This window comes from Motacilla alba, chromosome 6 (assembly GCF_015832195.1).
Source record: "Motacilla alba alba isolate MOTALB_02 chromosome 6, Motacilla_alba_V1.0_pri, whole genome shotgun sequence".
In the NCBI taxonomy this organism is placed as follows: domain Eukaryota; kingdom Metazoa; phylum Chordata; class Aves; order Passeriformes; family Motacillidae; genus Motacilla; species Motacilla alba.
In genome coordinates this window covers 19,581,160-19,606,481 of record NC_052021.1, presented here as the reverse complement: position 1 = coordinate 19,606,481, position 25,322 = coordinate 19,581,160, and the positions used below count along the sequence as shown (strand labels likewise).

Below are 25,322 nucleotides of genomic sequence, written 5' to 3'. Positions count from 1 at the left end.
TCCCAGGCTAACGTGTGAGTTTTAAAAGCTCACTTGGTAAAGATCAGATTTCATAGTGGTTCATCTACCGCTTCCCACCCCGGTCTCAAGGCTAAGGACAAAAGCAGTAATTTAACTTCACATCAATTTGCTGCTGGTCTCCTTTCCCCTTCCCCAAGATTTCCAAATAACAAGCATTACCATTTCCCCAGCAGGCGCTCCAAGCCCACAGCAGCATAAAAGCCAAGTGAGGCCACGGCATCTCTTCAGGAACTCGAGAGGAAATGAGACCCAAGACACCCACGAACTGGTAGAAAGTAGAAACTATTTCAGCCTGCTCCTGGGTTTAAAGAGTAAGCTGCCAGGACAAAAGACTGTGGAAAATGTTCACTTATAAAGACTCGCAGTAAATGAGAGAGGTCAGCAGTGACAAAGCTGCTGAAGAGACAGTAACTGTAGCTAGTTAGATGGGCTGCTGCCTGGGTCTCTGAAACCTCAGGATTTGTCTGGGAGCTATTTTAACTTTTCGGGGTCTTGCCATCCTTCCGTAGTATGCTGAAGTAGCTCATACAACAAAAAGATGTTTCCCTTTCTTTTACTGTTAATGTCTTGAACACATCATTGTGTCTTCCTTTAGATTTCTTTTTTTGCAAAAGCAGGTGAAGGTGTAGGTAAAGGAAAGAGCTGCAAAACCGTGCACTCGCAGCATTAATGTGAACTAAACATATTTTGCAGGTGGGCAATTATTTTTGTGCAAATTTTCTCATTAAAAAGTTTTAGCATTTGGAATAGCCGGTTCCAACTCTTTCTTAATGTATTTTTTAGTTAATAACAACAACAAAAAAAATTCCTATTAGGGTAATTTTATCTTGTCATCTCCAAGTCAGCATCTATCTTCCTTTCTTAGCACATTTCTGTTCTTTCCCTGCTGGAGATAAGCTGGCGGATTTGCATGCTATTTTCTCACTGACTCATTTTCCAAATATGGCCATTTAACAAATATTATTTCTGCAGGCAGCCATCCCCTTCAGAGCCTTCATAAAGGAAATTACTCAATCAATAAAGTTAATTTTCCCTCCCCCCAAAGCAGCCACCCACCTCAGCAGATGTTAAGAAACAGACTAAAACAAAACTGGAAACCTACTCAGATCCAAACATCTCTTGCCAATATCCTCCTGCAGCTAAGGTTGAAATTAATACTTTGTCTACACTAGGAAGCACTGCAAAGAGCAAGAACGTGTTCTGCTTCTTTAATTAGCTGACTGAAAGATTAATAAAGAGCAGTGATGAGCTCTGGTCCATTCTTGCTATGTTTAGACTCAACCCACTTACATGATAAATACTGTTTTCATGTTGAAACAAATTCAAACATTGACATTAAGTTCAAGTAATGGTAAAGCCCAATGATGTGCTCAGCACAGATCACCAGCATTCTAAAACTGCCCCAGTGGGACAGAATAAGCAGTCCCATGCCTCCTTTCATCCCAGGAGGAGATCTGCACTGGAAACAGAGACTCACCTGGAGAGCTTGAGGAGACCCTGCAGCATATGGATACTCCTGGGGAGACCCTCTAAACCACTTGAGTAGGTGGGGTCTGTTTTGCAAACCTGTGGGAAGTAATAAACAATAGTAGTGATCACAGGAATGAAACACATGAAACACCTGCTCTGCTTCTCTTCTGTTTTGAATAAGAAAAATGAAATTCAACATTGTATATACTAAAAAGGGGACCTTGGGATCTAATCTAATCTGGTTTACATGAACTTGATGTTCACAGAAAGTCCAGACTTCCACTGAGAAAGTTCAGAATTAGGTTCTTGTATACAAGGATGTGCAATCTCCCTGATTTGAACATGTTGGCAAAGGCAGTGCAGGAGTTGGCCCCAGTTTAAATTTCTGTGTGAATCACACTTGGGTAGAAAGGGTACAGATTTGGTGAGTGCAGTAGCTGGTCTTAGATAAAGTTTAGAAGAAAATAGAAAAATGAAGGTTTCAATTTAATGTTTAAGAAAAAAACAAAAAATACAGGTGTTCTCAGGAATAATAATATCAAGACAATTTAGACAATTTATTAGCAGCTGAAGCAGGTCTCCACAGAGGCAGACAGCTCAGGGAGGCAAAAAAAAAAAAAAAAAAAAAAAAAAAAAAAAAAAAAAAAAAAGGAAGAGCACCCAGTTAAGGAGAAGAGGATTTCATAGGAGAAACATGCAGTATCATTGTGGAGCATTTCTGAGCATTTCTCCTGGTGCTATGCAAATCGCAATGCATGAAAGGTGTGAGGGAACTAAGGAACTGGGACCATCAAGTGAACTAAAACCAACAGAGAAACGCTGTGAGTAGTTATTGGAGAGAGAATGAAAGGAGAAACTGATTTAACTACCTACTGTTCAGCAGGATTTTAGATTAATATAATGCATTCTTAACTGAGTACTGCCACTAAGGGCACTTACAGACACGTCTGCTCACATACCCAGAACAATCCTCCTGTCTCTGCAGCATCAAAGATCCCACAACCATGGGCCCAGCACAGCACTATTTATGTTACAGGTGGCACCAGTTAAGAGACAAAATTAGCCCATCACCCAGAGTTTATCTCCCAGGAATCTTCTGAGGGGAGACAAATCAACTTGCCCCATGGTCCAGTGTAGGGCTGGGTGGGGATCTGCAGATGTCCCAGGAACCTTCCTGTGAGTTTGTGCCACCCCATGCAGGTGGGATGGGGATTTTCCAGAGTATGGGGTCCTGGGGGAGGATGTCCCACGCTTTGATGCTGTGTTAATAAGGAAGGGGTTGAGTACTAAGAGAACTTTGCATTCACACCTTAGCAACTGCACGTACCTGTGGCTGCTGGTTTAGCAGCAATTTCCATCCTGCTGACACAACGGGCACTGGGAGAGCTGCTTGCAGAGAAGTTAACCACTGTAATTTCAAGCAGAGCTGTTGCTGTTAAAAGGACAAAGGCAGGTTAATGACAAACAGGGGGAAATCTTCTCTAAGAAAATCTGGTAAGTCAGTACCTGATTTGATAGGAGATCCAACCTGAAAGGATGGAAGCAGTTTAACACAATGCAGCTGGCTTCTTACGTGGGACTTCTGGTGTGGAGAGTGAGCACAACACTCACTGCTGTTGGGAAAATCAACGGCAAAAGCTTAGGCCTTCAGCAGCCCATGGGCTGCTTCAACTGAATTGATACTAAAAGGTGGTGGGCAAAATCTTTCTGTGATTTAAACAGATATCTGTGACACGAATCATATATAATGAACTTAAAATGTGGAGGTCCAGCACACTCATACCTGCAGCTCCAGAAAATGAGTAACATTTCTGCTGATTGCTGGGCAGCAAAGCACCAGCTCAATTTACCCTGTTTTTTCTACATAACTACCTGCTACAAATGCTATATATTAGCATATATTAGTAGTGCTACAAATGCCATAATATTAGCATATATTATAAATGCTATATATATAAAAATCAGAAGAGTCCAGCTCCAGCTGTGTCACATATTGAAAAGAACAAAGATTAAGAATATTGCTAGAGATGTTTAGCACATAAGAGACTACAGCTGCAGAGCAGTGTTTGGTGTGTCATCCTGCCCGGGCATGGACTCACTGTTTTACTAACACCCAGCTCCTAAAGATCAGGGCTGATGACAGACTGCACACAGACGGAGTTTCCAGACCTTAAGATAACTCTCTACACCTCCTCCCCAGCAATCACATCTGATCTGCAGCTGCCTCATCCATTTAAACTCAGTTTTCACCCAACCACTGTAAAGGTGATTACCTTTACAGTTCAAAAGCTTGACTTGGACACATCTGAGCCCAGGGAAAGACTGTTCTAACAGCAGTATATTCTATGTCAACTGCTTAGGGCTCAACAGGAAAAAAAAAAAGCTAAATACCAATGAACATGGAGAACATCTATAAAAACGTTAACAAGCTTTTGGTTTCCCCCCCTTTTTTCCTTATATCCTTGGCTTTTACTTTGATATACTTCAGCTGTTTAAAAAAAATTATCATTTTTTATATTTAATAAGACATTTTCCATTCACAGAACCCTCTCTCTTTTGCTGTAGTTGTATTGTCATATTTGTAGTCTCTCCATGCCACTGAAGTTCTCCCAAGTGTAAGGGGGGAGCTTTGCCTTTTGGTCTTCCAGTACTGGGCTTTATCATTAAAGTTAGAAAAATAAAATGCCTAATGAGGCTTCTGGAATTTTGTCAAAAGGTATCTTTTCTTTGAATGCAAAGCACAAACTCTACATGCATTCCACCCTTGACAAAAGATCAGGGTGCGGGTGAAAGCTAAACAAGCCTTGATCCATCTGATTCTGAAAAACACCTGAGGAACTTTTCCTCCCGTTCCTTGGCATGGACCCCTGTCAGGGCTTTGTGTCCCACCCTGAAACCTGGGTCTTGCTTACATCCACAGGGCTTTGCTGAGAGCAATCAGCTCTGTGCTGGGTTGCTGCTCCCCATTCTTACTCAGAATTGCTTCAGCACCTGGGTGTTGCTGTCTTGCTCAGGTATTTATGACAGAAAAATCTAACCACCTCCCTTTTGTGAGTTTTGTGGAGCCTCCTAAAGTGTTGCTTGGAAGAGATCAGTGACATTTGAAGCATTCTTAATGCAGCATTCATTGATCATCATTCTAAATATTACTGACGCATGAAGAGAGAGGGATTCAGTTCAGCTTGTGGTCCTCAAATTAAAAATGTATATGTGTCTTGTGGTCTGCTGCACTAGAGGTGCTTGTACCTGCAGGCTTTTAGAGATGATGATAATTGATCCTGTGCTGAAGTGGAAGAAAACACATTTGACTTACAGCGTCAATGGAAATAATCATCTCTGAGGACTACATTTGGATGAGTTCTCTGAGCAGCAGGCACCAACCCATGATGCTTTTGCTTTTGGGACATTCTGTCTTTTCTTAGAAGTTATTAATAGTATGAAGCACTGTCTAATGCTTACTTTCCAGCAGAAACCTTTGATTTATATTCACAAGTGTGCACTCCTTACCACAGTATATTCCTTACCACTATTCTTATTCCAGTGGTTCCTTCTGGGCAAATAAAAGCAGAGCAGATGATACAGCTGCTGCACAAAAGGTGGTTTTCCCTCCCCATGGCCTTTGTTCTCAGAGTTTAGCAACAAGAAATCTGTGAATCCACAGCCTCAGTCTCAGGCTGATGGTCACACCAACAAGTGTCCTGTTTTCTGTCAGAACTTCTGCCTGCAGTCCTATAGGAAGGCTCAGGGATGCTCTTCTGCTGATTCCCAACTCTGAATATCAGGCTGCAAACAGCAGCTGAGACTAAATCTACACTTCCTAGTAGTAAAATGTGAGGACATTTAGAAAACACAGTTTATCTGCTGACCATGTGCTTTAACCTGGCAGCAGTTAAGAACCTGGGCGGTACTAAAAATGTTAATTGAATAAAGGTCCCGTACAGTATATTCTATATAACCCACGGACAGCCACCTTGCCTACAGCAAAGTGTGGGCTACAGGCAGCCTGGCTGGCAGTGACCTGAGCTCTACAAGGATTCAAAACCCACAGCCACTGCCTCTGTGCTGCCAGATTCCTTGCACAGAGATGCAAATAGCTCAGTCCTGCACCGAGGCAGCTGTGGAGCTTGTGCCCAGCTGGCTGGCTCACTCCTGCTCCATGGCTGCCTGGCACAGCCTTGTGTTGGTGTGCTGAGCAATTTTCTCCACATGGCGCTCTCTCTGATTTACATCTCTGGCAATTCTTGTTGTGCAATTGAGAGAGATAAGGACTACCAGAGCTGAAGACTGAATTTCTTAGGGCTATTCAAAACTGGTTTTAGCCACTCTCCTCTTGTGACTAGCAGTTGACGACACCAGGGTAAAGAAAATTAGTGTACAGCCCTCTCCCTTAGTAAGACAAGTAGATTCTCCTATCACATCTACCTCCTTCTCAAAATCTAGAAGATATTAGAAGGAACTCAGAATAATTTAGCTTGTCAGCTCATTTAAGCAGTGATTATTGTTGTTTCATTATGGGAATTGAGACTATATTAAGGCTCATAGAGATAAAGCATTTTACTCTGATTTTTTTACCTGAGAATTTGTTTGCCACAGAATAGTCTTGCCATGGAGTGGGAGCTGCAGGCAGAAATCAGGGTTTTGAGGCTGAATGCAGCTGGTGGGCAGCTCACTGTGCAGTCACTGAAAAGGTTTACTGGCACTTTTCTCCAAAGTCAGGGAACAGACCTGAATAGATTTAGGTGTGAATTCTGATTTCACATTACTGTTAACTTGAACTTCTCTTGCACTTAAATTACTTTATTGGGACGAGTTGCTCTATTCTACTTTTACCTATGGCCGCATTGCCATGGCAAAGTCACTCCTCATGTGTATGTTTTAAATACATAACCTACAAAGCACTTTGGGGTCCTTTGAAATGCTAGGCATCCCTTTTCTAAGTGATTTTCTTGTTTCAAATACAGCCTGTAAAACAAATGGAGAGCATGCTACCAGCAGGCCAGTTTGTATTTCCACAACACTAAAAACCTATGTACATGTCTTGCACGTTACACATGTGAGTATTCTTTCAGCATAAGCCTTTACAGGATCAGGCATCTACGTAACACATGTTTGGTTTCATGCTCTCATTATGATGTGACAGAACACCTTGTTTTTATAGCAAGTATAGAAAATTAAACCAGAGCAGCCCTAGGTCAAAAGCAACAGTGCAGATTTTTTTTCCTTCATAGTATCACTTTAAATAAGCTATACTAGCATAATTTACGTATTTATTTTTATATGAAAAAAGTTGATTAGCAAACATTTCTGATTTTTTAAGTCTCTGAATAAATTTAAAAAAATAAATTACATGGGTTATGCTTTGAACATGCACATTCATCCACTCAAAGTATTAGCCAGAGAGCTCTTTTGTAGTAATTTTTCCAAATAACAATTAAAACCAAAGTTGCATATTGCTTACCTCAAGCTCTGTAGTAATTTTTTTTTTTTCTTATTTATAAGGTACTCTGGAAGAACCTTTTCAGTCTAAGAAGAAAGATTCTGGCAGTTAGAATTGGAAAGAGGGGAAAGAGGGGTAGGCTGACTGCTGCAAGTTACAGAACTATTCAGCAGTACAGACCCATGCCATTTTCTTCTCTTGTTCCAGGGATTTTGATTACCAGAGAATAACTGTCACAGCACATGTCACAGGTGAGATGGCCACAATACACAGAGCATCCTCATGGAAGTTCAGAAGGCTTCAACCCATACAGAGTAACACCTTACCACTTCAGAAGGCTTCAAGCAGCTGCCCTCTTTGTTCTTTAGCCCAGCCTTTTATACCCTCATGTTCAGGCATGGCACCTGTGTGCCCTCTGCTCCCTTTGGTGCTTGCTCAGTGCCCTGGGCACTCCATGGCTCATGGCTGTCCGTGCTGCCCACCTGCTTCTCACAGCTGTGCCCTTGGGGATGAGGCTGGGCCAGCCCCACTCCCAACCACCACACACTGTACCTACAGTCACCATCTGAGCTGAACACCTGGAGAAAGAGAAAGGCTCTGGAAGAAGTTGGTGTAATTGCTGTTTAGCATTCCAAAGCAATCCACACTGGAGATGAGGGCAGGACACAGGGAAGCACAGCTTCTATTCTGGATGCTCTTTGCTTCCAAGGGCAAACAGCATTGGTAGCTCTACCTATTTCTCTTTCCCTGTTAATAGTATCAAATACTCCATGAGTTCTTTGTGAGTACTAAGGTGCTTTACAAGTCCAACATCATAAACTAGCAAAGCACAGGAGCAGCAGTGAACTTTCCTGAGCTCACTATTTAGGATGTTTAGAACTGATGCTGGGTGTAGCATAAGGACACAAAGAGCACAAAGAGCACTCTCTCTACATCTGCATCACTTCTAGCAGGTTGTAGGGAGGAACATGGGAATAAAACACATTTTAGAAGCTAGTCAAGACAAAATCACACTACTTTGAGAAGGACATGGACAGAGAAATTAAAGGAGGAATACTGGCTAGTAACAAGTTCTGCTGGTTCTGGAGATGTACTAGGAGACAAATCTGTAGATGGGGTCTGTGGGCAGCAGGACTGGATGTCTTTGGGGCATGGGACACATACATGTGCAAAAGGATGACATTAAATCCAAGGCATTTAAAGTGTCTCCAAAATTGGTTTCAAGTACTGCTTTTCTTAAGTTCCTTTTTGTAATTATTTTCCATATCTAAAAGTGCACTTACTGTCATTATTTGTGTACTACAGGAAGGGACAGAACATTACCTATAAATAGTTTAGAAAAGATAGGGTGGTTTTGCATATAAGAATGTTTTATTTTCCTGTGTGAGTTTAATGGGATAGATGCCAGTGCTTTTATGAATTGTGAATGCAGCAGTCTTCTTTCCAAATGAAGATGTTGGAAGTGTGCCACTGGAACAAGGTGCTCATATTACATACTGCCAGCAAATTTCTGTTGCTTTAATGAAACCTAAATTACGAAATCACTTTTCTTCTGAAAAACATTACTCTTGCCTATAATGACATTGCATTGCATATTCTCCTCTAGAATAAAAGAGGAAAAAATAATTAGGGTAGAAAGCAATGTGAATCACAGTTCCAACAGGGAAATTCATGTGCTACACCCTTGATGTAAACAGCTGTTTGTTTACCACCTAACTTCCTCCTTCTATAAAACATAATCCAGCTTTATGACTTACCAGGCATTTGTTACTATTCTTATGCATGGGGATTTTTTCCCCCACAATGGTTCTCTTTTTAGCTACCTGAAACAAACTAATTATTTAGAATAATTTAATCACTACATTTTAAATGGATATCTTGCTTGAGGAAAAGTTCCCTATTTAGGAGCAGAATTTTGCACTTACATACAATTCAATTTCTGTTTAATAAATAATCGAATGACTTTATGTACAAGCATTTTGTAAAGTTTGGGGTTTTTTCACTGAGTGACTTTAGGTCTCAGGAACACTTTTAGGAGAAGGGAAAGTATTAGTTTGTGACTTTTGACAAGTCTGGAGGTCAAATATCCCATGTGAAAAAGGTCCAAAGAAAGCCACTGAGGCTGCACGGCTGCATCTGCACCGGCTACAGAGCAGCCAGTGGTGCCACAGCTGCTCTCAGCCTGGTAACAGCCAATTGCAATGTAACTAACAAATCCTATTCAATCATATGCATGTATTGCTATGCGCTGCATTTCACATTTTGTGCTCACAAGCCATTGTTTTTTTCCTGCTAACATGCAGAAGGATTTTACAAGATACAGAATGTACTTTGTCTCAGATCATTTTAGTTCAATCAGCAATCCTTTCTATTATTTCCAAATCTGAGCCACATCTCAGAGCTCATGTGGTGGTATTGCAGGTTTCGTAGGGGCATCTCAGACAAAAGGTATAAGTTCTCTTGAATAACAGGGCTCCCTCCATTGTCTTTCTTTGCAGTAATTCTGTACATAGTGTGAATAATGCTACTTACCAAGGGCTCACATGTACGGATATCCTGTATCCTCCAATTTGCGTGCACGTTTATTTTCCACTACCTCAGAGTTAAAACAACTCAATGACATAATAAAGGTAAGTGCACAGAATAATAACTACTACTGACACCATATTAACTCAGAAAAACATCAAAAAGGGAGAGAATAAAAAGCAGTGAAATTAGGTTAAGAAAAAGTTGCAGAATCTCTATGGGATTGCTTTTGTTGTTTTTTTTTCTTTCTTTTCTTTTTTTTTTTTTTTTTTTAAAGCCTCAAGCACACAGTCACACTGTAACCCACCTGGTTATATTTTACAAATGGGGTCCCAATTCCAGACAACTTTAATGTTAGGCAGAACTCTGCATCCATGAAAATGAATGGTAGCACTCTATGACATTAACTAGAATGAAATCAGGCCATGAAAAAACCTTCTGTTTTTTTTTTTATAATGAATAATATTACTGCATTCTGTTTTCTACTTACACTCCTGTGAGTTGACAGTATGCTTGTATGATTAAGATGTAAAGCTAGCAAATGTTTTAATTCAAATATTATTAAAAACTAGAAAGAAGTCAGATAAAACCAGAGATTTTTTTATTGCACAAAATAAATTATATAGAAACAATGCAACAAAACAACTCGTATTGTAGGCTGCACCACAGATGTTACAACATGAATATATTTATTGCTTTGAGAAAGGAGCAATTCAGTGCTAGTAAGCAGATTATACTTCTTGCTCATCTAGATTTTTCATAAAAATTAATCCAACTGGGCTAGAGGCATCTTGCAGCATACAGGTCAGGCCAAATTGTCATTTGTTATCAACCATTATAAAGGTGCTGTAAACCTTCTTGACATTAGCATGGAACACACAATTTAACATCACCAGTACTGAGCCATACAGGTAGTTAACTATCAGAAATATCATTACATATCTGACACATTTATACACAAGTTCTAGAGGCCCTTTCACAGGCTTTGCATGAGCTGTTGTTTCAAAATAAATCTTGCTTACAAATGTTGATGCAGAATTGAACAGGCTTCACTCTACATCAAGAGGCACGACCACGAGGTTTTGCCAAAAAACCCCAAGTACCAGCACTTCCTGTCCCTCAATGGAAAACTCATCACTAGTGCTGACTCAGTTACAAGTGTCTCACTTTTTCTAGGGCCACACTCAGATTAAAAAACTCACCACATTCCTTTGGTAGAACTGGGTGAAATTTACAGTGCTTTTTAAAAGTACTTCAAAACACAACATATTTGGTTCTTCAAAAGATACAAGCCTGCAGTACTGGTATTGCACTCAGATCAAATGGATTTTAAACTGCTACTTTGTGGACCCTGAGATGTTGACCCTAATGAATTACTACAGAAATTAGCTCTTAACAATAATTATAAAAGTGGGCAAGGTAATAAAACATACCAAATCCTGATCAACTGCAGATCTTTGCAAAGCATGAACATAAATGAGAGAATGCCATTTCAAATGTTTATAATCTGAGTCAAATTCTCCTCTGGTTTCTCAAGGACACAAGTATTTACTCAGTTGAGTTCCTACCAATGAATTCTACTGCTAGTGTACACACTCATTATTGCAAAACTTACTTATGAGAAGGTTAATATAATAAGAGTAAATTTAAACAATATTAGTCACCCATGAAAGGAAATTAAGTGAGGAAGTGGGAAGCCTGGCTCATTTCAAGTCTCAGCTACAAGGATAATTATAGAAAGTCACTCCACTGAGGTCAAGCTGAAGAACTTAACTGAGCATCAGACCCATGAAGTAGATCCCTGTAAAATCCCACTGGAGTAAGTACAGAAATTTTGGATTGTACACTAATATGTACAATCCAATCCAATAAACAAACATGGTTGCCACTCTTTGCTATACTTTAATAAAATTTTTTACTGTACTTTTTCTTCCCTGAAACTGTGCTAATGCATTATAATGAATCAAAACACAGTTGAAAGTGAGGTTTCAAATAGCTGCAAAATATTACAAGAAGTGAATTATTCTGAATTTAAAAAATAGTATTAGCCCAAATTCTCAGAATCTTTAGTGATGCACTCACATTCCATGCATGTACCCAGCAGTAGTTTCCTTTGAAGGAAGGTAAGTATTAAACTTGACTAATCTTGCATACTTTTTCATCCAGGGGACTGTTTATTAAATACTGCATGTAAAATTCTGTCATCTTATAAAAATGTTAGTAACATAGTAAGATTCAACTAAACAACCAGATATACCCTGAAATGTCGATTGAAACACACGCACCACAAAAAAATGGTTAGCATTTTTTATACTTATTATGAAGTAGAAAAGTTATAAGGCAGGATGAAGCTAATATCAAAGATGACAAACAGCACCACAAGCCTGTGTTTTGCAATTGCTTTCTGATTGGACACAATATGATCATAGTCAGATACAATTGATTAAGGTGAGAAATGCATTTAGCCCAGCTGTACTAACTATACAGCTTCACACAGAATAAACATTCCATAAATCAACAGAAATTGCATTTGAGCACAAAAAATAAAAAATATGTAAGTGATTCTCTAAGCAGCATTTTGTTTTCTTTTTTTTTTTTTCCAAAACATTAACATAGATAGATATTGGACTGATTAAATATCTACAAGTGCTTTTCCTTTACAAAAATACATATATTCGTAAGAGTAGGATAGACTGTCATTAACAATGACCTGTGTTTTTTTTCACTTCAATTTGAATGATTTATAAGCTAAATTTTACAACCACAAAAAGGTTTATTTGTAATAGGATGTTATCACTTTTGACAAAAAGCTTAAAACATTTTATATTTTAAAACAAATTAGCAACGTAAGATCACAATATGTTCTATGAGCTCCTAAGTACTGTGAGGGCTGCTTTGTTGAAAACTGGTAACTACTGATCAAATGCAAGGAAGCATTAGAACATTATTACTGCTCACCATAGGCTCCTTTCTTTTAACTTGGATCACAGCTTGTATAAGGACACTTAGGCCCCCACCCCCAAAAAATCCATTGAGAGTAACTCTATATCATCTATTCAGTAGCCTGGAACATCCAACAATTCAGGCTTTGCATTAATTTAAAAAAAATGCAAAATACTTTCCTTTCAATAGTTAAGTCTGCAATAAGGGAAAAAATGATGCATTGCTTCATGTTTGTGCTAAGAAGCTTCTATTTGAGAAAAAAAATAAGATCATTAAGTATTAGAATGAAATCTTTCAGCCAGCTAAATAATTATATTGACCTATTACTTTCCAGTTTAGCTAGCCACTATCCTGGAAAGGGAAATCAAGACAATTTGGATTTTTTTATTCTCTCTGTTTTTATACTTCACAAGTAAAATAATCACTTCTTACTAATCAATGGTCTCACATCAAGGACAGCAATGCCATTTGCTAAAAAAATAGCTATAAAAATCTGTAAAACATACTTAATATCTTCTCATTATCCTCCAAATCTGTCCTTTCCACCCTCCAAAATATCACTGAACTACAACTAGAAACCCCAAAAGTAGCTTGGTGACTATTTTGTGCTTTGGAAGGTTTACAGGATTGACAGCACACTGAGTTTTTTGTTAGTTCACAGGCCAGGTATAGCAGACACATCAGTAAATGCAAGCCTTTGTGCTTTTCTTCAGGAACATGAGCTAGGACGCAGAGCTACTCTATGTCTGTTGACTTAAACCTCAATGCTATTCCTGTTGTTTCTTTCCTTTTCTAATTTGTTTTGGAAACTGCTAGGTGTGCCTGACCCTTCAGCTTGGTGACACAGACAACTATCACTGCTTCAGTTCTGCTTGACTGACTCCAGGTACCTCTTGATCATTCAGGCACTCCAGGAAAGTGTCAATGTCATATTCCAAGTTCATTTCTGGGTGGCATTACCTTTGGTATTAAATAGGTCCCTTAAAACTATTAGGCAATCAGATTATCCATAAAAATAGTTTATTTTTAAAAAACCCTAGTTTTTAAGAACAAACTAAGCATCTGACAACAAAGACTAATTTTAAATCAATAAGTATGTGATATTTTTCAGTAAAAATGGAGCATGTTTCATTTTACCACAACAAAATTCAGGAGATAACAGGAACAATATCTACCATACTCAATATGATACAAAACTGAATTTTAAGAGTAGAATACCAATATAAAATATGTGCCTTGCACTTTGACAATAACCATCTTCATTACAACTTCATTAATAAAACCCTCAGTATGTTAACTAGCAGCAAAACCATTTTACTATGCAGCCATTTTGTATATTGTAGAATAACCTTCTCTCAATTCTTTGCTTTCCACTGACTGTCAGGAGGAAAAGGAAAATGCACAGTAGCTACTTCTGTCCACCTCATCCTGACAACTGTCAGCCATGTTAGAAGCATGTCCTAAAAACACACGTAGAAGTTACTTCAAAGAAAAGGACCTATGGTTCAGAAAAGCAAGCAAAGTCAAACCAATGCCTATCTTTGGTTAAAATTAATGTAACAGCAAAAACTACCACTTACAGACATTTCTCCTCCATCCTGAGCTTACTGAACTTTGTATCCTTCTGCAAGTACAAAAGATAGTCTGGACATCTCTACCCGTGTACAGAGCTCCTCTGCTTCACTGCCCCACTCCAGGACCACAGAGATCTAAATTGCTTTCTAGAGAATGAAACAACATCCTTACTCAGCTGTAGTGGAAAGCTACCTGAATGCAAAAGACCTATGGCACATACCTTGGATGGAAGGATCTGTTGGGAATACATTAATTAATTATTTCCTATTCTGGAACCTAAGGTTTTAATCTGACCTACAGACAGTGCAGACAGAAGGTAGAAAAGAAGATCAATAGGTAGATCTCTTTATGAAAAAAAAATAAATTAAACATTGCAAGATCATCTTTTGAAGGACATTCCTGCAAGGGATGTTTCAGCTGAGGTCTGAAGGTCAGACAACCCTATATAACAAAATTAGAGGTAAATGTGCAGTTGGAAGTTTGCACATTTCCTTCAGGTGAATCAATCCCCTCATGTTTTGGAACTCATTCTGGAACACATTCCAATAGGCTACAATCCCTCCTCATAGAAGTGTTTTTAAATGAAACTTGTATAGAAGCATGACCTTGCTCAAATTGACTGTAAAGGATTGAAAATGCAGAGCTGTGAAAACTTTGCTGAAATCCATGAGAGCAACCTGATAAATGAAACCTGTGAGCTGACACCTCATGTGCAATTTCACCTTTATAAGTCCTTAATGTTTTGACTTTTGGGTAGGAAATGGGATGCAGTATGGGAATGACCAAAAGATGTGTAAGAACCAAGAATTAATTACTGGAGAGAGGGTGCCTGTTTAGACATTTTAACTGAGACAAATAATAAGTCAACAAAGTATGAAGTAAAATGAGAAGGGAATGTGCAGCATGATAGATGCATTTTTGTAGGAAGCAAAGAGATGCCTTCAATCTGCCAGATTAGGTGAAGTAACTGGACCAAACTCTTGGATAAGGATGTAAGTCCTAATTGCCTTTGCACTTTTCCAGGACAGAAGTGAGTTTGATCAGTGAATGCTATTAACCAGTATTTTTATGTAGCCCCTCTATACACAAGGCCTGATCTATTTAGTTTGAGACTTCAGACTGGTTTTGAAGCTACCTGTTTTCTAGTATTTCTACCAGACATAGGATCTGGCTGAGCCGGATGCTATGCTGTTCTTTGCAAGTCCTCTCAAGAATGATTTTTTTCTGGGGAGTGAATAAATACCTCTAGTCTGCAGTTATATGAAAATGTAAAAAAACCCACAAACAATACAACTCAGTGATTGGTTCAATTAAAGGACTAAGCCATGGCCTATTTTTTTTTAAACAACAGAGAAGGAAAAATTGTTTACTTCTCTCACTAAGTCATTTATACCAGTGATTCATGGGAGAGATGAGATGGAACTCTGGACCATTATTTCGTCTGCAGTAAGAGCCTAGCTTATATCTAAATGGAATGGGATGGGATCAGTCTCTTTTCTCCTGCAGATACACTAGAACTGTTTGTGATAAGAGCAGAAAAGTCAAGTCAAGCTGCTGAAACCTACGGAGAAAAAAGACCAAGATCCAGAATTAATGGGTTCCTCATGCAGAAAACTGAATATTTTCAACATAAAAGTACTTATTTTAATATAATTTCTACTGAGATAGGCTGGTTTTAATTTAAACTATCTAAAAGAACACATTTCTTTTAATCCTTTTTTCCCATGAAAGCTTCTCAATACAGTATGCTTATGATATATTCTTGCTGAAAATATTAAGACCATAGATAAAATTCAGAAGCAAATATTACCCTGTCAAATGAAAATAATGGGGTTAAAAGGTATTCTGTATTAGTAATCAGGCACTTCACTCTGTGTAACATTTTCAGTAAAGTCAAGATAATACTTGTGTAACTTTTTTTTTTGCATAACTGCAAGCTAGCTGAGTATGCACAATTTACTTCTTGCACTGCAGACTCCTAGGACCCAAATCCCAAAGCTTTCATATGAACAATGCCTGCTATAGTGATGAGTCAGTTCAGTTATTGTAGCAATCTTTTTTGGTATTTCATTTAAAAAATTCCTTCATGGGACCAGGCCCTTAGCTACCAGGAGTGTAGTAATGCATCATGGAAGATATATTTCTTGATTAATCATCTAATTCCACATTGTTTGAGATATTACAGGATCTTGTTTCTAAATTCTAGCTGATGGCTTGTTACTAGATAAATGCAGCAACCAGCTATGCTCAAAAAAGTTGTTTATGATTTTCATTAATGAGTTTTTCATTTCTAGGGAAAAAAATCCAAGCAGCAACAAATGTGCTAAATAAGGGACAGCAAGTTTAGGTAGTAGTGCGGAATTTTTTAGGTCCCTCTGCAGTTAGATACTGCTAATATGGAAAAGTCATAGAAACACAGTGACAGCAACACTTATTTTATATTCCTATGTTTTACAAGGATGCAGTGATGACACCTTGTCATGGAAATGCTCAGAAAGTGTGACTTTATCCAGGCATCAGCTCTAGCGTGGCATATGGTGCAGTCTGAAGGGAATGCCTAGGTACTCATTTCACTTTACCCCATCTTTGGCACACAGGAATCTGCACATGCATTCTCATATTCCTATGGTGCTCAGATACTCTTAATTGGCACAAATGAATTAAATCTGTGTATCTGTAGAGACATGGCACATAGGTACTATATGAGTGAAAATTTCCCGTAAAGAAGGCAGTGCCTGTGTTGCACAGGCTGCCCAGTTAAGATATGTATTTCACTGGCACTTCACTTTTACAAAAATGATTAAACTATAGCAGCACTCAGGCACCATGCCATCAAAGCAGAAATGCAGAAAGTGTAGGTGGTTAGTTCATATGCATTTAATGCCGCCATTCGCAGCTGGGAACGCCGGCTCCGATCTGTCAGTATTTTCCATGCTTCAAATGAAGATTTGCCTTCTGTAATCTAGCTTTAAATTGCATCAAGAAAATACCAGGGATCAAAACCAATGTCCATCTCTGATTGAGAAAATTCATGGTTCTCTGAATTATGAATACAGGAAGTTATCAAACAGTCAAAAAAAGCTTCTATTAGTTGCCATTCCAAAGCTAAGGCAAAATAGTGCTATTCCAAGGGTCCTGTTAGGTGGATGGAATAAAACTTGCATGTTCCTGTCTTTTAAAGCAAGTTTGTTCAATTTTTTTCAAAACAGCAAACATAATTGTTGAGAAAAAAATTGTGCTGTGAACCGAGCAAAAATTATGCTTAAGCATCCTAGCATTAGTTTTGTGATAAACTGAAACAGGTGTTTTATGTCAAGCAAATTTACAGTGAAAATTCTGGTATAAAAACACATGAAATATATAAAAATTGTAAGGTGTAATTGGTATGTGCATGTAAATATTTACAAATAATATCCTATTTCTACTGTACAAAACAACTGTGTATACTAAAGAGAAGAATGATTTTCAATCAGAAAGCATGCCCTGCTCTTCCAAGCTGCTCCATGAGGTGGACTTCTATATACAAGAAGAATCTATTTTTCCCTAGAGACTCTGCAGAGAAGGGCCCTCCCTACAAGGAGCATCTTCCTTCTGTCAAGTAGCACATCACAGACTGGGTGGGCAGTAGGATGTCTGCTCCCTGCAGCCAGCACATCCCCCCTGCCTGCTTCGGGCCAAAGCAGTGCCTGTGCTGGCCAGCACACTGCAGAAAGGGGCAGCCTCTTCTTCCTAGACAGTTTCCTTCCCCAGTTCCACTGGCAGTTGCACAATATGTGCAACCTTGACCTGTAATGGCAGGGCTCCTTAACAGACTCCTATTGACAGCATCTTGATTTCTGCAAGTCATATGGGCTTTGGAGTGGTAGGATTCAACCCAGCTTCATGGGATTCCTCGAGTCACCAATGTTAGAATGCCTAACAACATTAAAGGGGCCAGACCTAATCCACAACATGCTTATTTCTCCTACAGAACATATTACTGTACATGAATATAAACTTACAGGGGAATTGCAGCCTTACATCTGTCTTTTGTATTTGATCCCAAGAAAGAACTTTCACTCTGTCTATCAAAGAATGATCAGTTCACTCTACAGTAGCTTGTGAAAAATTGATTTGGTTCCTTTTTGCTGTATGCAAAAGGCATAAAGAAAGTAAATAGCTATCTACAACACTAGCAGGCATGTACTAAGTAGAAATTACATAACATGACTGAACTATAAGTATCTCCAGAGAATCTGATCAGAAAAACTCAACTGACTTTTAAGCAAAGACAACAGAAGACAGGAAACATACACATTGCTATGCTCCCTGCAACATGACCAAAAACCCCAGGAACATCCCATACTAGAACCATTATGCTTGTCATACCTAAGGCAACAATCACTTTTTATCCAGCACTACCAGGTCTTAGGAAAAAAAGATGACCTGAACAATTATTTTGGTCAGACTGCTAATCTTCAGTATTGCATTACCTCTAATTTTATGGAAATAGTTTTATGATGTGACTTTTACTAATGAAAATTTCTGTAATGAATTCTAAACTCCAGATAGTCACAAGAGATACAGTATGTAATTAAAGCTATATATATTTTTTGTTTTAGTATATTATAGACCTCTATTCAATCTTAAAAGGAAATATTAATTATGAAAAGTGATAATTATGAAAAATTTTGCATTGGTCATAATTTTGTAGTGGAATTTAGTTGTTCCATAGACATTTGTATTATTTTACCTTCATTTTATGGAGGCTTTATTAGAAGAAATGTAATCTGACCAGAAGACATTTTTCCAAAAATAGCTAGTATCCCAAATTCCAAACTTCAGGGAAACCATTGGAAAGTGCAATCACAAAGGCTACAATGCTTTCAAGCAATATTAGCAATTTTAAGATTTAAAATTATTATTTTGAATGATCATGTTCTACATCTCTTGTTCAGTGTAATTAATCTTCATTCACTGCAAAAGGACTGTTGCACACTCATGAGTGAGCTATACCTGGACCCATGAGAACCTTATCAAGGAAAAGGTAGTGGCCTAATCACCACTTTTCTAAATATATTTTCTATACAAAATATCGTCAAGGTATAATCCTTAGTTATTTTTACAGTACTCTATGATTTAAACAACAATATTCAGTAAAGTAGTAAGTGTGTGAAACTGCAACACCACATGAATGAGCACTCTGCCATTTTGCTAGTGTAATCAATATTAGGACCAGAAAAATTTTCTAACACGCAAGCAAAAATATTCCATAGGTTTTGAATCTTGACTGTACACTTCATGATTTTGGCTATGATTTGCAGCACACTCTTAAGATACACAAATATCTTATGCACATTTCATTAGCAGAATGGCACTTGGCTTGCTCTAATAGAAACAACAGAGATGCAACTGACAATTTTAGGAAAGACAATGTCCTTATTTGCATGCTGAAATTCTGGCTGTGTCCCCCCAATCCAGGCACATCCATTCATTGTGCAATCTGTCGATGGGTAAACAAATAGTGCAGGATTCATCTCAGTGGGATCTGGCCCTTTGGTCTAACCGAAGTCAATTCTAGGTCGATACTGAAGTACCATAGGGTAAGACTGAAAACAAGCAAGGGAAAAACAACAACAAAAACAGACAAGAAAGCATGAAGACATGATTCATAAACAATACAAAGAAAATGCAATTAAAGACTACCTTAAGAATAGCTAGACCTTATCTCTAAGACAGATGTATATGATGATTTATATGAAATAATTCCATACATTTCAACAGTTAAATCCATCCCTGTACTTCAAATCTATTAGCTATTTGTCACTGATATGCAGTTTCTGTATCTGCTTTTATATATTTCAATATTTATGTTTTATTACATTTATACTTGAGAGTGCTCAAACAAGTCTTATTTCTATGTTGCTGTGTTTGATAAAAAGCAATCTTGACATTTTATACTTTCTAAGCCAAAGTATATTTACAGGTGATGGACTTGGAAATTTATATACAGAGGTTCCATATAGCTAAACTATAAAAAAGGTCAAATTGCTGTCAGCTGGTTTTCTGAGAGACGACCTCCTCCACAAATCCAAACTCCTTAACATCAGATCTAGTTATAAGTTTTTATTGATTCCTACTGAAAAAAACCAGCAAACCAAACAAAAAAAAGCAAATCAGCTTCTTGGGTCCCCAAACTGGATAGAACTTGTGGAATGGAAGGGAAGAATGGATGGGTTTCCCAAAAAGGCTGTAGAATATCTGAGCACTTGTTGCTTGTTGCTCAAACCTCTTATTTTTCAGTCTGTCAGCATTTCATTTGTCTCAAGTTTTCCTCTTAACTTCATTAGCATACTGGATATTTTTATAGCATAAAACCTTGGCAAATCTCATTGTCTCTGCAGCTGTATGGCTTTAAATACCTCTCCACCACACAACAGAGAAACAAAGCTAATGTACGTTTTTTAACTTCCAAATTTGTAAATACAGAGAATTATTATAGAAGCTAGAGAATTATTATAGAAGCTATCATTAAAACCAGAAACATTTTGTTTCATCCTTTAAATGCAACAGAGATCAAGAAACAAAGACATAGCTTCAGAGACATACAGGGTTAATAAACTTTCCATGCCATGGTAATGAAATATCACCAGAAATAAATGTGATCACACTTGCAGGGGATTTACAAACTGGAGTTCAGAGAAATCACAAGGTAAACCCAGAGGTACCAACAGTACCAGGAGTATTTAGGAGAGAAGACAGGAAGCACCATGTGTAGTCTGCATGTGCAACTAACAAACACGTATCTGGTATCATAAATTACTTGGTCTCTGATTAATTTTTTCTTTGCACAGGACATGGCTACCATTTCATTTAAATACTGTTTCACATTTTGACTTTGAGTATATAAATTGTCTCTAAAAGTGTGCAGATCTAATTGGAAGTGCACACAGGCAGAGACAGAGCAATCACCACACTGAAATTGCCAAGTAACCAGTGAGGCTCAGTGTTTTAGCAAACAAAATCACAAAACTGTACATATCAAATGCACTATGCTGGGACAATTCTAATTATTGAAGGATGCATGAGTGCAGTAGTTCACTTCCATCACTAGTGGGGACTGACCTTCTACCACTAGCTCTAATTTTTTACTCAAGACAAAAATAGTATTCCAAAGTTGCAAAGTAACTTTTAGAAATCAGTTCAAATCAAAATTCTCAGTGAGGAAACTGAAATACGGTTTCAAATAGTGGGAACCAGATTGGTCACTGAAACTTAGAAATCAGCTTCAGTTTGCAGGTTCTGGAGGTTTTGCTTCTAGAGATTACTCCATTTCTAATTTTAAAAATGTGAAAGAAACAGAGCTTAGAAACATCTAACATTTTTTTACTCCATCAAGGAGCAAAAAAAGACATGTGAATTCCCACAAAGAGATGAAACCAGTGTAGTCTCTTAATTCACCCTCTTCATTTTTGATCCTTTGCCCAGTGAGCGCCCAATACTGCTTAGTTAGAGATAGGAAGAGGTAGATAATCCTTTGAGGCTGATATGGATATCAACCTATAGAATGATATCTCTCAAAAAGTCACAAACCAAAACTGGCCTAAGGCAAAGTAAGACAATCTCCTAAATCCTTTGAATAAAGTTTGTGCTGCAGGAATGAGAATGCTCGGACCTCGCTCACAGAGTTTTAGCATTTTGCAGTGAGGAGTTATAAAAACTCCACAAGCTGAATTACAATGGAGGTGCTGACAGGACCTTAAGGACTGTAGTATGTACAGTCGTGAGTGCCTCTTACCTGATAGAAAGTGCCATCCTGTGAGCAGACTTGCGAAGATGAGCAGTTCTGACACCGAAACTGCGAAGGAGATGATTTTCTGATCAGATAAGAGGCATCCACAGCTGGACATACACATTTACCATTTACTGATTTTTTTAAAAAAAATTTAAATGTAAAGGTTACAATCAATTTACTTATTTTAAAACAGGAAAGACTTGTTTAACGAATAAATGGGTATTTTTCCCTTCTCTTGTCTATCTCATGTAAGGTCCACAGCTATGCAGTAAAAGTTCATGGCCAATAGTACCAAAGACAAAGATAATGGATTCACTTGATCTTCATTCAGAAAAAAGAGATTGTTAATTAATTGCCATTGCAACTTCATTGAGGAAAACAAAATCACAGAAGCCTAGATATTACTGGATTTATTACCAGCAAAATGAAATTTTTAGAGGTTTTAATAATCTTTGACTTCAGGGGAGTGATTTGAAACTACATGAAATAGAAGATGAACACATAACTGGCTATGCTGTGTGTATATATAAATACACTTAAAACTTAAACCAGGAGTTGTGAACTCTTGCATTCACTACATGTTAAAAACTATAGTTCTAAGATTTCTAAAAATTTTTAGTGCAATTTTTTGTTAGCAAGATCATAGTTACTGTTGCCTCCAATTTCATGCAGTAGGCAAGGGCTGCAGGACAAAATGCCATGAAAAAATTCCATTAGAACTGAAATTGTTGCCTCAACACTTCCTATAGGACAGTCAATGCTAACAAAATACAAGATGGCAAACCAAACAGACGTCCACTGGTTTCAAGGCAGTATTGGAAAAAATTCTAGTTAAAGCTCTCTTGGGGGTTTCAGCAATCACCAAATTTCAGTGCAATATCACTTTCAAATTTATCAAATACTTGCCTATTATATACATTGACCTCCCTAATTCCTATCAAAATCTATCCTTCCCCCTCCAGCTTCAGATTAAGGTAAAACTTTAGGAGACTTGTGAATTGTTAACTCTACAGTGTGTTAATCCTCTGTCTTCTCTGTCTGTGCCCCAGCACTTATTATTCTAAGCACTAGGAAGCTTAAATCAAAAACAGAATAGAAGAAGTTTGGAATTTTCTTCAGATCAGTACATTAAGGTATGTTAAATGCTTAACCTTAGCTGCACACCAATTTAGCCTCCATTAGTAATGACAGACAAACCTGCATGTATGACAAAGCAATAAAGAGTGAAGACCAATCAACAGGCACACACAAACAAATGCATAAAAGAAAGAGAAGAAAAGGGGATACGACTCCTAATAAAAAAAAATATACAAGGTAATAGTAAACCAAACTAAATATCATTTCTGAAAAGAAGTCTTTTAAAAAGTTAAATACTGCAATTCTGAAATATACACATGCAGCAAGGAAAACCCATCTGGCTGTTATCTGAATGTTATTGTTATACAGCATATCCAAAAAGAACGGATGTAGTATTAACAGAAACAGTGATAAAACAATTAGATTTCACTAGTAATTTTTCAGTGTCACTTTCAGTTTATTGACTGAATAAAACGGGCTCTTACTGAAGAACTATTGGATGAAGATTCCCCAACTATTATAACTCAAAAGATCACCCAAAGCAAATTTGCTGTAAAAGAGCAAGGGCTTGGGTTTTCAGTTACTTGACTTAAAACTCTGATCAGAACTTGCATGTACACATCATACGTCTGGTATTTTGAAGTTTCAGAATCTACACAATATATGTGCTGAAGGGTTTCACCCATAGGGTTTTACATAAGAGATTAAGAAAACATGCAGAAGGCATTTTCAATTAGAGGTTTTTTGAAGGGTCATAGATTATATTTGGGCCTAAGATGTGAAAGCATGTATAGTCTCTATAATAAATATACCAAAACATCATTTATCAATAATGTAACAGCATTTACGTTTTCGCCTCTTAGTCTCCATCTTGTCATATAGATGAATTCCATAGTATGATCCTTCCCCATGATTTCTCCGTTGCATAGTACATCCAGCTTAAAATACAACAGAACAAACAATAAGACAAAGGAATGCAAAATTTTAATGTCTAAATGAACTGCTAAGTGCATCTCCAGAGTTAATCCTTCCACTCCTATCATTATACAACAATTCCATCAGACACGTATATCAAACCTGGATGAATACAGCATGCTGACAATATGTTATTTTTTACCCTGGTATTCAGCTGGTATTTTTTCACTTTTGTGTTTTTATTTGAAGTGTGGACAGAAGGAAGTCTGCTACTGAGGTATGAAATCACCAGTAGACAAACATTCCCTATATTTAGCTACACTACACAGTATCCGTTTGAAGAGAAAGCCTTATGCTGTATTTTGAAGGCCACCTTGCTATGCCAGTGCTCTTTCAAACCCAAAGATATAAACCAGAATTACAGTAATTTTCATTTAAAAAACAGATCGTAAAGAAACTTTTAAAAATTAGTTTAAAAATAAGTATAAATTACAATAAAAATGCACTTCAAAGTATACACACATTCCTCAACTGAAAGCAAAATACAGGGAAAAACAATGATCACAGTGTGAAAAATGTCTACTTAAAACTGTATTACAGCATCTTACTGCTGCCTGCCACTGCAAATGTTTGACAGTATTTTCATTATTAGAGCTATAATGTTTTCTGGGTTTTAAACAAAAAAAAAAGGTCAAAATTTTGAAGTAAGCAGATTCTTTGTAACACAAGCCATTTAGGTACCAGATAGATTAAAAACCAAATGACACCAAAAAGGCTGGTCAGCATGTCATGATACCGAGACAAACTTCTGTGTATAGTTACAATCTGTGCACCAAACCTAACTCAGCACTAGTCCTGACCAAAGCTGGGAGGCTGCTGCTGGTGCTAAAGACAGTCTGCCTGCCCTGCATGGAGCCTTTGGCTCCTGTACAAGAACAGGCTGAAAAATAGTCTGTGCTTCAGTCTAAATTCCTGTATCCCTAGAAAGAGGCAAAGCAGGTTCAAACATGATTAAACTTCACAGAAATATATTATGTTGCAGGGAAATAAAAATACAAACATCTTTCTTTCAAATGTACCTCGTAGGAACTTGGAAGTTTTAATTTTAAGCTGAGAAACTTTTTGATAGTTCCCACGGTCACTCGAGTAGAACAGCGGATAAATTTCTTCATTAAGCCCTAAAGCAACAGCAACAAATCAGAAAAAAACATGTTAGAAATTCTGGAAAATGTGAGCAATCTTTAGTGCAAGAACACCTGTAACTGATAATTTTTTTCAACCAGTAACCAATTTTACTCTATTCTCTTCTAATTCATAATGACACCATAGGTTCAGTTTTGTTCACTTGTTTTCAAAATTTAAAAGATGACAAACAAGTTCATTTGACCCATTTCTGGTTCTAAAGGTATTTCTAAAAGATACAGAAGGAAGGAAAGAAAAAAACCAAAGCCCAGCTACCACCAAACCCATCAAAACTCCAGAAGAACCTAAATAATCAGTGTGTTTGTGTTAGTAACGCTGGGGGTCAAACAAATGTTGCATTTCTTAGAAGGGTTAAGAACCTCCAAAGTTATACATATAACA

At 37.6% G+C, this 25,322-nt stretch overlaps 1 protein-coding gene across 5 annotated transcripts in view; it reads right to left on the bottom strand.

Moving 5' to 3' along the window:
- Nucleotides 1-9,895: 9,895 nt before the first annotated feature.
- Nucleotides 9,896-25,322, bottom strand: part of PCGF5 (polycomb group ring finger 5) — a 66,495-nt gene continuing 51,068 nt past the window's right edge. For 4 of the 5 annotated variants that reach the window (XM_038139977.1, XM_038139978.1, XM_038139979.1 and 1 more), the window contains 4 exons: nt 24,818-24,916; nt 23,672-23,761; nt 21,750-21,809; nt 9,896-19,560 (listed from right to left, as the gene is read on the bottom strand). In XM_038139977.1, coding sequence (XP_037995905.1) covers nt 19,513-19,560; nt 21,750-21,809; nt 23,672-23,761; nt 24,818-24,916 — 297 coding nt within the window. In that variant the 3' untranslated portion in view covers nt 9,896-19,512. The remainder of the gene's footprint in view (nt 19,561-21,749; nt 21,810-23,671; nt 23,762-24,817; nt 24,917-25,322) is intronic. The other variant, XM_038139980.1, reaches the window with a different exon arrangement.